General features: G+C 37.7%; 1 protein-coding gene across 2 annotated transcripts in view; it reads left to right on the plus strand.

The window, feature by feature from the left end:
• Positions 1–14321, plus strand: part of Uggt2 (UDP-glucose glycoprotein glucosyltransferase 2) — a 140058-nt gene that overhangs the window by 62017 nt on the left and 63720 nt on the right. For both annotated transcript variants that reach the window (XR_008216919.1, XM_052732466.1), the window contains exons 21-26: positions 711–917; positions 1984–2115; positions 7324–7448; positions 7948–8043; positions 10291–10393; positions 13322–13401. Coding sequence is in view for 1 of the 2 variants with exons in the window: in XM_052732466.1 (XP_052588426.1) it covers positions 711–917; positions 1984–2115; positions 7324–7448; positions 7948–8043; positions 10291–10393; positions 13322–13401 (743 nt within the window). In the remaining variant the exon portion in view is untranslated. The remainder of the gene's footprint in view (positions 1–710; positions 918–1983; positions 2116–7323; positions 7449–7947; positions 8044–10290; positions 10394–13321; positions 13402–14321) is intronic.

Below are 14321 nucleotides of genomic sequence, written 5' to 3' on the forward strand. Positions count from 1 at the left end.
CAGTGGTGATGAATCTCTCATTGTATTGACTGGTAAGAGAGCACAGAATATCACTTGCTCTATTAACCTACTTACATGAAATCTGAAGTAGGTGAAATGTTTAGTGTTAGAAATGAAGAGACTTACTGTTATACATGGCGGGAGTGGTGGCTTTAGAAAAAATGGGAGGAGGTCTGTCTGGGTTTCTGGCAGTGCTCAATTTCTTAACCTACATAGCTGTTTACATAGAAGTCACTGAATTCTACGTTTGTAGTTTGTATATTTTATGTGTTCTTTTATGTACTCACAAAGTGACCAAATATTTTATTACCAAAGAATCTTTATACAAAAGAAGTGAATGGAGTTAGTAAATGATTGTCTCTCTGGCTATTGGGGTGATAATTACTCATACGGTATAATCATCATAGAAAGTCCAAAAGTAAAAAGAGGGATAAGGTAAGGTCAACAAACTTGATGGTAAAGAAGCCTGTTCTCGCCGGGCAGTGGTGGCGCACGCCTTTAATCCCAGCACTCGGGAGGCAGAGGCAGGCGGATCTCTGTGAGTTCGAGGCCAGCCTGGGCTACAGCGCGAGATCCAGGAAAGGCGCAAAGCTACACAGAGAAACCCTGTCTCGAAAAACCAAAAAAAAAAAAAAAAAAAAAAGAAGCCTGTTCAGCTGTAACAGGGTGTCTCAAGTGCTGGTCTTCTAAACTGTCAATGTGTTTTTCAGGAAACAAGTGTTCATAGTCGGTTGGGGATCATTTATAATCCTACATCAAAGATAAATGAAGAGAACACAGTCATTTCTAGAGGAATTCTGGCAGCTTTTCTTACACATAAAAACAGCCTTTTGAGAAGATTTCTCAGAAAACTGGCAAAAGAAGAAACTGCTGAAGCAATTTATTCCGGAGATAAAATTAAAACATTCCTTACTATGGTCAGTGAAATGATTGTATGTATGCACATGTGCATGTGCATGCATGCATGTGAGAATGTGTATGTTGCATATTTCAAAAATATAATTTATGTACTTAGAGTACCTTGTTACTGAAAAATATTAATAAGTATAAGAAGTTGGGAATATTACATGGCTGTCCATTAGAACATGGTGGGAGTATGCAGGCAGAGAAGAAATGGAGGAGTTGGGTGTTTGTGACCTGAGAGTGCCTATGGAGCCTGTCCGTAAGACTGCAGCCACTAGCTTGGTATGGCTATTGTATGTATACTTAAATTTTGAATTTTGTTTTTCAATCATGCTAACCATATTTCCAGTACTAAATAATGATCTGTGGCCTTGGTTACCGTATTGAATGGTGTAATGGAAAATTTCTATCATCATAGGAATGCATGGCAACTTGTTAACCCTTCAGACCCTAAGACCTCCTAGTTGTACTCAAATAGAACATACAAAGGTGACCTGTATATTTTAAAGTGTGGGAAGTACTGATCGGGAGAAGTGTGCCTCACTATGAAGCTGTATAAAAACTTTCTCAGATTGATTTTCTGTGAATACTTTTATACTTTTTGCCAAGAATTATGCTCAATATTTCATTGTTTAAATACAGTTAATTAAATTGGCCCTCTATGATTTGTACACTGAGGTAAGATGGGGTATTTCTATCTTAAACACTATTATCTAAGAGCACCAATTATGAGATACTGAGTTCAGAATTTAATAAACATTTCATTTCTTTAATGTTAAATTTTAGTTAAACTGATGTTCTCAAACATTATAATGATGTACAAATCTCCTTTAAATGGTCAAATAATGAATAATTTATAACTATATATACTTGTAACAAGATTCAATGGTTTTGTGAATGATTTAGCAAAAGAAAATTATTTTTTAAAATGTTGCTTCATAAGAAAATAATATTTTAAATCATAATTTGCATAATTTTATTAATATTAATAATGTGGGATTTATATAGATGAGTTATATTTTGTTACTTCATCCTTTTATTTATTTTTAATAGTTTCATCATTTTTAACTTGTACTTTAGGGGATGGATAAGAATGCTTTTGAGAAAAAATACAACACTGTTGGAGTGAACACTTTCCGGACCCACCAGTTATTCTGTCAAGATGTGCTTCAACTACAACCTGGCAAAACTGGTATTGTCAGCAATGGGAGAGTAAGTAGAAGAAGAAACGTCTTAGGTTTTAGTGGACACTGGTGCTATAGACAAAGACCTAATGTAGTCATGTGACATACATAGTTCACGGATGGCACTCGCGTTACGTACTGGTCAGAGCTCAGGATAAATAAAATGGGCAAGAGCCTCTCTAGCACTTTGCTTCTTCCTATTCTCATGTGGTCTTCATTTACCATGGTCTCCTATTCCTTGTTCTTCCTCTCTGTTGTTGATCCAGCTGGGATCTCCTGCTCCCCCAAGCTCTCTTTCCCTCGACCCTCGCCCTTCATTAGCCCCACTCACTTCCAGGCTGTTCATGTAGATCTCATCCATTTCTCTGTCATTGGGCGATCCCCGTGTCTTTCTTTGGGTCCTGTTTTCCAGGTAGCCTCCCTGGTGATGTGAGTAGCAGACAAGTCATCCTTGTTTCATGTCTAGTATTCTCCTGTGAGTGAGTATATACCATGTTTGTCTTTCTGAGTCTGGGTTACCTCACTCAGGATGATTTTTTCTAGATCCATCCATTTGCCTGCAAACCTCATGGTGTCCTTGTTTTTCTCTGCTGAGTAGTATTCCATTGTGTATATGTACCACATTTTATTTATCCATTCTTCAGTTGAAGGGCATCTAGGTTGTTTCCATGTTCTGGCTATTACAAACAATGCTGATATGAACATAGCTGAGCAAGTGCTCTTGTGGTATGATTGAGCATTCCTTGGGTATATGCCCAAGAGTGGTATAGCTGGATCTTGGGGGAGATTGATTCCCAATTTTTTAAGAAAGTGCCATATTGATTTCCAAAGTGGTTGTATAAGCTTGTATTCCCACCAGCAGTGGAGGAGAGTTCCCCTAGCTCCACATCCTCTCCAGCATAAGGTGTCTTCAGTGTTTTTGATATTAGCCATTCTGACAGGCGTAAGGTGGTATCTCAGAGTTGTTTTGATTTGCATTTCCCTGATAATTAGGGATGTTGAGCAATTTCTGAAATCCACAAAGATGCCCCCACAATAGACTGCTGGCAATGGTTGAGAGACAGCCCGAACTGACCTACTCTGGTGATGGGATGGCCAAACACCTAATTGTCGTGCTAGAAACCCCATCCAATGACTGAGGGAACTGGATGCAGAGATCCACGGCTAGGCCCCAGGTGGAGCTCCGGGAGTTCACTTGGTGAGAAAGAGGAGGGTTTATATGAGCGAGAATTGTTGAGACCAAGGTTGGATAAAGCACAGGGACAAATAGCCAAACAAATGGAAACACATGAACTATGAACCAATGGCTGAGGGGTCCCCACTGGATCAGGCCCTCTGAATGGGTGAGACAGTTGATTGGCTTGATCTGTTTGGGAGGCATCCAGGCAGTGGGACCGGGTCCTGTACTCAGTGCATGAGTTGGCTGTTTGAAACCTGGGACCTATGCAGGATCACTTGCCTCAGCCTGGGAGGAGGGGACTGGACCTGCCTGGACTGAGTCTACCAAGTTGATCTCAATCCTTGGGGGAGTCTTTGCCCTGGAGGAGATGGGAATGCAGGATGGGCTGGGGGGAAGGGGAGGGGAGAGTGCAAGGGAATCCATGGCTGATATGTAGAATTAAATTATATTGTAAAATAAAATAAAGTAAGGTTAACTAAAAAAAAAAAAAATGGGCAAGAGCCCACTGTCCCTCCCCCAGCTGTGGTCACATCATTCTGCCATGAGTTACAGAAAGCAGAGTGCTCCCCAGGCATCCCGCTTTATCTTGTTCTGCGGACATGTTTAGTGTAGCAATACACCGGAACATCTTTGAGACATCCGTGTTTTGGTAGCTGTACAAAGTGCATTACTACATCTTTTTCTCTGTGCCATTCCCTGCAATTTTTATGTCACATAACAATTAGTTTTGTAAATTCTGAAGTATGCAATATAGTCACATATTGACAGTCTTTACAAACTATAAAAGGAAACACTCATTCTCATGTGCTATGAAAATGTACTATTCATAGCTCATTTTACCTTCCAATTCTTTTTTCTACAAGAGATGTTTCTCTTAAAGACATGATTATAAGCCATCAATATTTTTATGTGACATTATTATCTTGATAGTTGTTTGTGAATGAGTGTCGTCTGTGTGACAGTCAGGGTTAATTCTCCCCTTCCTCCATGTGTGTCCTCAGCATTGAGCTCAGGTTGTTGGTTTTCCAGCAAGTGCCCTGACCAACTGAGTCATTTAGGAAGTGTATATCATGCTTCTTTTCTCATGATGTGCTGCAGATCTTTTTCTGATCAGTCTTTATGAACAAATATAGAATAAGGAGATGATACATACTTATCAGTGTTTTTGAGAATAATAGTCTGATTTTATTTCTTACCGGTTACTTAAGTAAAAAATTAGAATCTAGACATAAAGTTTATTAAATAAACTAATATGTTTGACAGATACCTGGCTTAAAGTAACATACAGCAAAACATCAATTTATCTTAAAAGTTCTAATGTACTCTTAAAGTTCCCTACATTTTTATGAACTCTGTTCCCCTCTGTTAGAATCATAGTCATGAGCTGGAGAGATGGCCCAGCAGTTAGAGCTTTCTGTTCTTACAAAGGTGTATCCTGGTTCCTAGCATCCACACTGGGTAACTCCCGGTTCCCCGTTCTGGCCTCTGCAGGTACCCCCAACACACATACATATAAAAAAATAAATAAACCCTCTTTTTTTTAAAGAATCATAACCCTATCTAAAAAGTGCCGTTTTACACACTGATAGTAAACATTATTGCTTATTAAAATAAATATCAGTAGTTTTGATAGTGAGCAATGCGGAGTTCCAGGGGTAGCGTTACTTCCTTTCATTGCCATGGAAAGAAATGTGGGCTTCTAAAGATAGTTTTAGGAAATGGCTGTCTTTGACTACCCTTATTTTGTATTAGCTCCTGTTGTTAACATAGTGCTATAATAATAATAACGAACACTGTGGTTCTAGAAACTTACTTCCCTAAGTCTACCTTTTTCCTCCCTCCTCTTATAGTTGGCAAAAATATTCAGATATGAATCCCCACCTCCTGTGAACGAATCTGTCCACTGGGTAGAGAAGGTTGTTATGGGCCATGAGCTTGTTCAGGAGGAGTGGAAGGGTGACAGTGAATTCAGCCATGACTCAGATGCATGTGCTGAGTGGGCAGCTGAGGACAGGCACTGAATTCAAGAGGAGTCGTGACTACAGACATCCAGTCAGAGTACTTGACTAGTGCTGGCTAATGGGAAGTGTGATGTGATTATCGTTAGCAGAAATGTGCTTGAAAACAAGTACCATGGCTGACATTAGTGTAACAGCGTGATCCTTATTTTCCTGTCTCAGAGTATGATCATTTAGTATAATAATCACAGTCTCTGGAGAAGATGGTTAGCATTCTGACAGTTTCATCTTTGAAAACAGTTACTACATTTTAGCATAGAACCTGTCCCAGTGGTAAAGTTGGAGCATATTTAGAGTTATAATTGATTATAAATGGTTAATAATATGGATGCAATAATGATCACATAATTTTCCACTTTTGAATTTTTATTTTTGAGACAGAGTTTCACTGTGTACCTCTTGGTGACCTTGAACTATGTAAACTAAGCTGACTCTGAACTCAACAAATGTCTGCTATTAAATAAGCGAACATGTTTGACAGGTACCTGGCCTCCCAAATGCTGGGTTGAAAGGGTGTGCCCCCATGTCCAACTAATGGTCTTATAACTTCTTGCAGAAATACTAAAGAATTAAGTATTTATATACACTGTTAGTGTATTTCTGCTTCTGTTGATCACACCACATATCCAAAAAGTGTGGAAAATTACAGTGTAGCAGGCATAGACAAAATAATCCCCACACTGTGAGCCATGCTGATCAAGGTTCAGACCTAGTTGTTCCATGAGTTGTGTACATTTGGTGAGCCTTGGCTTCATTATTCAGACAATAGGAGCAGTAAGCTGTTGTTGGAGATACTGAATATGCCTTTATATGTAAATACATGAAACAGCCCCAACACGGTAACTTTGCAGTAAATATTAACTCATGTTTTCACTTGAAATATTTGAGAACTGCTTGGAAATAGTAGACACGTGTATACACTTGATTTTTCTGCACTGATAGATGAGAATATGGGAATAAGTCCATAGAAAGAGATTTCTGCTCAGTGTTAGTGAACATTCCAGTAGAGTTTTGTAAAAATTTAATGTATTGTTGAAGGAGGTAATGTTTTGTATTGTATAAATCTACCTTAACTAAAAAAAAAAAAAATCACATTTCTAAAAACGTTGCAATTAAGATTTAAATACCAGGTTTATTTTACCCTATTATTGCTTAATTTTATATTTTTAAGTTCTTTTTCCCACCTTGTGTATTATCTGATCTTGTACCATTTAAATTACATTATTTGGCAAATGTACTCAACTTTAAGTAGACTAGAGACTAAAGAATCAGACTCCTTCCACTGTTTGAAGCTGTGCTTGCTCATGTGGGTGGAAGGAAGCCAGTTTAATCAGTAAAGATAGTCTCCCTTCTAAACCCCTTAAGAAAATAATAGGACTGGAGGGCCCTGTTCTAAGTTAATAGTGATACTTTCCAAGCTGCTAGAAGTGCTATATCTAAAATTCCACTCTTTTCCAATCCTATCTACCCAGTGATAAAAACAAAACAAGCAAAAAAAAAAAAAAAAAAAGCAACAAGAACAACAAAAACGTTGAAACTGCTTTTAAAGTTAAATTATATCAAATCTCAAAGTTTATAAAAAAAAGTTTACATGAATGCTTTTAGTAATGCAGTGCCCGCTTCTGTGTTAAGAAACTGCGCTTTATATTTACAGTGAAACATCATTTGACCTCTAATGTCACCTCTGAAAGGCTCCAATGTTGTGCTGCCATGACCTTTAAACCGTGATCTTCCAGAGCAGCTGAAGGGGAATGTAAAGACGTGTCTGCAGCCAGTCTCTTTAATCTTTCTATTAAAGATAACAACGTTCTACTTGACATATCTCTAATTGTTGTTAAATATAATGCTTTCCTATGTGAGACCATGTCACCCCCGTGTTCTCTTACACACAACATAATAATGGCTGCGTGAAATAGCTCCCTCAGAAAATGCTCGTGGTAGGACAGTTGATAGTGGTGGTGGAGTGAGCGTGAAAAAAGAAAAATTTCCTGAATGTCTCCTAGAAAATATCCAACAATAAAACTGTCTTTGTTTTAAGTTCTTAGGACCTTTACATGAAGAATTCTACCTAGAAGATTTTCACTTGATTGAAAAGATAACATTTAGTAATTCAGTAGAGAAAATTAAAGACATTGTTGAAAATATGGAAGTCAACTCAAAACAGTAAGTATTTGGGAGTTTAGTGTTTTATATATATTTTCTTTTAAAGTTAGAAAACGTTTCAATATTTAGACAAGATAGATAATAAAGACATGAAGAAGATGGTCATCAATCCCATGAATTCCTCACCTTCACTTAACTCTAAGGGACAGCGTTTGTTCTTTAAGGCATTTTCTCTCTCTCTCTTGTATTCACCCAGCTATACCCACTCCTTTCACAAGAGGAACCATTTTCACAGTAAAGACTGTGTACATGGGTCTCATATTTTTATTTATACTTTGGCTTTAACTGTAAATACCCACTGTCCGTGTCTATTGTGTTGAGTCCCTTGCTTCTCCCAGTGAAATGTGATTACACTCTATGTCCTTTCTAGTTTACATGTGTAAGAGAGGAGCTACAGCCATACAGATAGAGACTGCCTCTCTAGAGTTGTCGACTGTAACATGAAATATGAAGTTTTCTCTTCCTAGAAGTCTCACACATTGTTCCTCTCCTTGTACAGCATGAGCGACCTTGTGATGAAAATTGATGCTCTTGTGTCTCCATTGCCTGTGCGTGCCTCTCGATATAATGTCACATTACTCAAAGAGAATCACAGGTAAAACTCTAACAATATCGCAATCCCTATTACTGAATTATTTCATGCGTTTTTCCCCTTGCATGTGTGATTTCCATTTGTTGTTATAGCATAGTAAAAACTAAAGGTTTTCTGTTCAGTAAAAATACATATTAGCAACATAAAGAAAAATAAAAGATCTAGGACATAGCTCAGTAGTAGTGGATGTGTTTGCCTTTCATGCACGAGGCCAAGTTTGATCCCTAGTACCACATTACTAACACACACACACACCCCACACACCCCACACAAACACAACACAACACATACACATACACACATACGACACACACATACAGCCTATACATACACAACACAGTTGTATAGCTTAGAGAATAAAAACACATTTAGAATATAAAGTTTTAAGTTATACCTAGCATGATTTTTATTTTTCAATATCAGTAACTTAAATGTCTTTGATCATTGTAAATAATACTATGTATTTTCAGTATGTGAAAGATGCATTTCCTAAGGAATTCTTATTAATGTAAGATCTGTAAGATACCTATACTCAAGGTTATTTGCAATTACCTTCAAATAGACAGTATTTTACATTAGCTTTTTAATTTGTGATGGGAGAAGTATATTTGATGCAGGATCTCACTCTGTGGGATGGCCTCAAACTTGCTATGTAGTTTAAGCAAGCCTTGAGATCATGAGCCTCCTTCCTCATTTTCCACAGCACTGGGCTGATAGCTCTGCAGCACCACACTTAGTTCAGAAGGCTGTCCTTAATCTATGGCGTGATGCTTGTAGTTAAATGATGTCTTTGAAACTAAAACACAGTACAACCTTAAAGAACTAGCAGTTATCTGGGGGAAGTTAAAGCAGCAGAAAACAGATGTATAGTCCAGCCATAACAAATCACCTCATACTGAAGCCTATGACAACCAGTTTCTACAGGTGCTACAATATGACAGTGATTGTAGAATTTTTGCAAGATAACTGGTGATATATTGTGTACCCTAATAAACTTGCCTGGGGATCAGAGGACAGAGCCAGTCACTAGATTAGACATAGAGGCCAGACAGTGGTGGCACACACCTTTAATCCCAGCATTTGAGATCTCATGCCTTTGCTTGGGAAGCACACAGACCTTTGATCCCAGGAAATGATGTCTGGGCAGAGAAAGATTATATAAAGTGTGAGGAAACAGGAACTCACTCTCTTTAGGCTGAGGATTTTGTAGAAGTAAGAACTAATGGCTCGCTGTTCTGCTTCTCTGATCTTTCAGCTTTCACCCTGATATCTGGCTCTGGATTTTTTTATTAAAAGACCATCTAAGGTTCAAACAACAGATAACTAATAGCAGCAACAATTTTAACATATTATTAGATTATCTAACTTATAACCCTTATTTCTAGCAAAATTTTCCAAGATCCATTGACTCTATCACTGTTATTATAATACAGTTAAATTATGGCTTTAAGCAAAATGAAGTTTCACTCCATTCTCATGTTTCAAGTAAATATTTAATTGATGAGCATCAGTTTTCTCACTGCCAAGAGTCTTTTCTGTAGCAAAGATGACTACTATTCCTGTAACTGCACTGGTATAGCACTTGATTTGGTAAGCCTTTTTCTACTGTCAAAATAACCAGTTCATCCTTCATCTAAAAAGAATGTTTTTATGTGACTAGAATTAAAGCAGTAATTAAGTTAGCATAGACTATACTTTAATAACTTGCATATTATTGATTATCTCCCATTGACTGTTTCCATTTCTCTTTAAATTAAGTCCATCTCTTAATTTATTATTTAGATCAATAGGAACAGATGAGAAAGGCTTAGCAGGAAGGAGGTAAAGAGAGGAGGCTGGGTCCAAAAAATTACCATGGTTTTGAGTGTGTTTGTTCCTCATTTCCCTGTACTATGTGTTGGTTTTGTACAATACCAAGTGAATAAAAGTACAAAGTAGTTAATTCTCCAATATTAGGAAATATATTCACGTAACACAAAAACTATCAGAATTTTTACTGTAGTAGTCTCATTCTTTAATGTGTATTTTTAATTGCATATTTATAAAATATTTCTTCATATTCTCAAATTCTTTATAACTTTACAATGTGTTGCACATGAATTTCAAATTTGCATTTTATTATATAACCAGAATTTTTCAACTACCAGGGAAAGCAAGTAACTCATAAGAACATACATAGCTAAGATTACAATTATGAATGTATTTCATAAACTTAACCTACCACGTTTATCTTCCCTTTTGTTGTTCTAGTGTTATAAAGATAGATCCTCCGGAGAATGATATGTTCTTTGATGTCGTTGCTATTGTGGATCCTCTGACGAGAGCAGCTCAGCAGATGGCACAGTTACTGGCTGTAAGATAACAGAAAGTAGACGGGCCTCTTCACTCTGAGACTTAAGTATTAGTGACCGTGTTTACGTGAATGAAATGTTTGTGCTCTTCTCAGATCTTCGTATCACCTGACATTTTAAACACGTACACACACATATGAATATATGTGTTTCAGTGGGAAATAGTAGAACTGTGCACAAGTGTTAGAGCAGTTTTTAGGTTAGGTGTTGCTGTAAGCTAAGTTGCTATTCCCTACAAAGTCCATACTGTGGCACATGAAATGTGCTTCAATGAATTTCAAGCCCTGCTTGTTAGTGTGACTATGTGGATATGGGACCTTCCTAAGGAGGGGACCCTAGTCATATCATATGTGGAAGATATAAATTCGGTATCTCTCCATCTCCTTGAGCATATAAAGAGGTCAGGTAAGCATAAGAGCATGACAGCTGCCTTCAAACCAAGAAACCAAGAAGAGACTTCTCACAAAAGCCAAATAAAAAGACCTTAATCTTGGACTTCTCAGCCTGGAGAATGTGAGAAAATAAATTTCTGTAGTTTAAGCCACTTGATCTGTGGCATTTTGTGATGGCAGCCTGAGCAAATGAAACAGGTGTCTTCCCGTGTTCTCCTTTTGGAGACACTGATGCTCACTTTTATCTGGGTGAAGCTTGAAGGGCAATATATAGTGCTGCCTGAACAGAGAACGCTCCAGGAAGGAGGAACACAGAGGTTGTATCCAGTATAGTCTGTTCCTAGAGCAAGGGCCATCAACAAGATGAGGCTGCTGTGTCATCTAGCAGTCAAGCATAAAAGCTGCTGAAGACTGTCTCATAATCTAAGATCACTTGTCAGATATTCAGGAGGTAAAGCTAAATGACTTCACAAGGAAAGGATCCTAGTCATATCGTATGTGGAAGATATAAATTCTGTATCTCTCCCATAGGACATCTCTGTATTACTGTTAACATAAAGGGGAGAACAATGCCACAACGCCAATGTTCCACAAGTGACTGGACATAATAATAGTAGAGGCTGGAAACTATGCCCAACAGCCCCTCATAAATGTGACAATGTAGGAGAAGTCTAGTGTTTTAACATATGTCTAGTCCCAATCAAAAAAACAGAAGCACAAAGACTACATGTTTGTGGTCATGCTGGGCTGTGTAGCCATGTCCTGTCTAAAATAGGATGGAGGGAGATGAGAGAAGAAGGGAGGGAGAAAGTGAGGAATGAAGCAAGGGAGGGAGGAAAGAAGGAAGGAAGTAGGGAAGGAAGGAAGGAAGAAAAGAAAAGAAAGAGAAAAAGAAAGAAAGGTGAAAGTTTAGAAAATGTTCTCAACTACAGGCAACTAAGGAATGCTGAGAACAGGAGAAACAGGGAAAAGCACACCAATTTGTTACCCAATATAAAATGACCAGCCCAAAAAACATACACATACAAGTAACATATGGACTGAGCAGGTTATATGTATGTCTGTATATATTTTTGTGTGTCTAACGAAAATTAAAGGAAATGAAGCTATGAATGTGAAAGAGAGTAAAATGTAGAGAGGCACACATAGGAGGGCTTGGAGGGAGAAAGGGAAGGGGAAATGCCATCGTTATATTATAATCTCAAAAAATTGTTTAAACAAAAAATAAGGAAATATTCTCAGACTTGGAAACTCCTCTGACAGTTGCTTTCCCTTGGAAACAGGCCAAAGTGTGGATAGTAAACCTAATGGATAATGTCAATGATCAAGTGGGGCGATATTGCTGTATATTCCATCAGAATTCCATGTTGTAGCTTTCTCAGACAGTAGACCATATTAAGGGAATTTATTGCTAATACTTTTTATAAGTATACTTATTAATGTAGATGATAATCTTAAACTTTGATGTTTCTGTTCAGATTGTGTGAACAGCACAAAGCTACTTCCATGGGTGTTTCAACATTATTTCTTAGCATTTGCAAACCCTTCATGTGTGAACTTCTTGTAGTTCTCAAATTATCCTTGATTTTAGTGTACAACTTCCCTGTTCCCATAAAGAATCATTATTCAGAAAAAAAAACATTATTTTATCTTTAAAACCTACATCAAGATAGAACCTATAAATAATACATGTAAAATTAGAGAGATAAGAGAGAGAGGATTTGTACTTTACTTCTTGGTAATAATAACATGCTTTATTTCTCAGCAGTTTTTTTGTTATGGAATAATATATTTATAAAATAATGTTGTATGCATTGGCTGTAGTCTTTAGCTCCTCTGTAATTCACTCTAGTCAGATAACCAACTCAACTGTACAGTGTTGATCTACCATGTGAGGGGGAAGTCATCCAGTGACCCTCATGGTAGCAAAATGAGTGACAGAATGGAAAGTAAGCCACAGAGCTCTTAAATGTACACTTGGTTCTCATTCCTCATTAAGTCTCTATTCTTCGTGTTATGTGTACATTTCTTTCTACCTTTACCTGTATCCTTTATTGATTAATAGTTTTGAATCATCTGTTGTCTGTGTAGAGATGGGGAGAACAAAATGAGGTTTCTCTGCTTCTTGTTGATTTAGTGACATGAGAAAAGAAAGAGTAGATCATCTGTGTATAGCCTAGAACTTTCTATATCTCTTAAGATACAGAGTGAATTCTAAAAAGATCAGGGTATCCTAGGCAGTGTTGAGGCAAACCAAGGTTCTAGCAATTGGTTTTTCCTTGAATGCTAAGGAAATTGAAAAACCCTGAAAGAAAGTTATTTTAAACAAAAGACTAGCCGCTTTCAGTGGTGCTGTGAAGTCAGTTGTGTGAATGTCAATGTCTTCTGTAGCTTCCTATGGCCTGAGGCAGGTGAGTCTCTGTACATCACATATCAGGGTATGTGGAGATGTGTCATGTGTCACCTGTGTCAGATGTGACAGCGAGTAGTGAATAATAGATGCTCTATTTGAAAATCAAATATGGGAATTTTTAATAGGTGCTTGGCAAGATTGTGAGTGCAAGGATAAAGCTGTTCATGAACTGCAGGAGCAAGCTTTCGGAAGCCCCTTTGAGAAGGTGAGTGACTGCAGGGCCCAGCGCTGAAGGACTTGCAGATGCATGAAGGGAAGGATCTGTGGTTGACTAACACTGTGTGTGCCTTCACTAGATAATCAGTGTCTCCCTCTTAATTGATGTGAAGCTAAAAACAACCCGACTCAGTGAATACATCTCACCTTACTGCAGAAGTTGTATGAATTTTTGTTTTAGGAATTTTAGGAATTTGACTTTAGGTGATTTCCAAAGTTTTGGAGTTAGCTCTTGTCAGCACTTTTTCAGCTCTACTCTTCAAGATGTTCGTTCTTACATCACTGCAGTCACGATGTGGGGGTGTGAAGGCGAAAGGAGTTTAGAGTATCTGCTGGTGGTTCAGAGATGTTTGTGTTCACCATTGTGTAAAATAGTTCTTATTCATCCTGTGACCTTAAATAACACCTAACTTATCAGAAGCATGCCCTTTCTCTTTTTTTGGACAGAATAACTGTCATTGTAATCACTTCTATTTTTAGGAATATTCAATATCCTCTGGTATCCTGGGGCAGAAAGAAGGTCGCCCCTATTGGGCTAGAGTAGCTTGCTTTTCTCAGTTAGTTCCAGAACAGTACGCATGCGTGTACATCTGACAAGAAAGGGGTAATTCAGTTCATCTCTTTATTGTTCCCAAGTGTGTTCTGTTTTATACAGTATACACTATTACCTTCAACTGTCGCTGTAAACAAGGAGTTGTTAATGCTTGGAAGACAATGGAATGGAAAATGTAGAAGGTTAAAATGAGAATTTAGGATTCATCCATTGGCCCTTTGACTGACATGTTTTTATAGCTCATTTACCTTTTTGGTTGTTCTTTGTGTGTGTGTGTGTGTGTGTGTGTGTGTGTGTGTGTGTGTGTGTGTGTGTTTCAAATTCAACACATACCTTTCTAAATCTGACCAAAATCA

Source organism: Peromyscus californicus, unplaced genomic scaffold, assembly GCF_007827085.1.
Source record: "Peromyscus californicus insignis strain IS unplaced genomic scaffold, ASM782708v3 Scaffold_12__1_contigs__length_115047231, whole genome shotgun sequence".
NCBI lineage: Eukaryota > Metazoa > Chordata > Mammalia > Rodentia > Cricetidae > Peromyscus > Peromyscus californicus.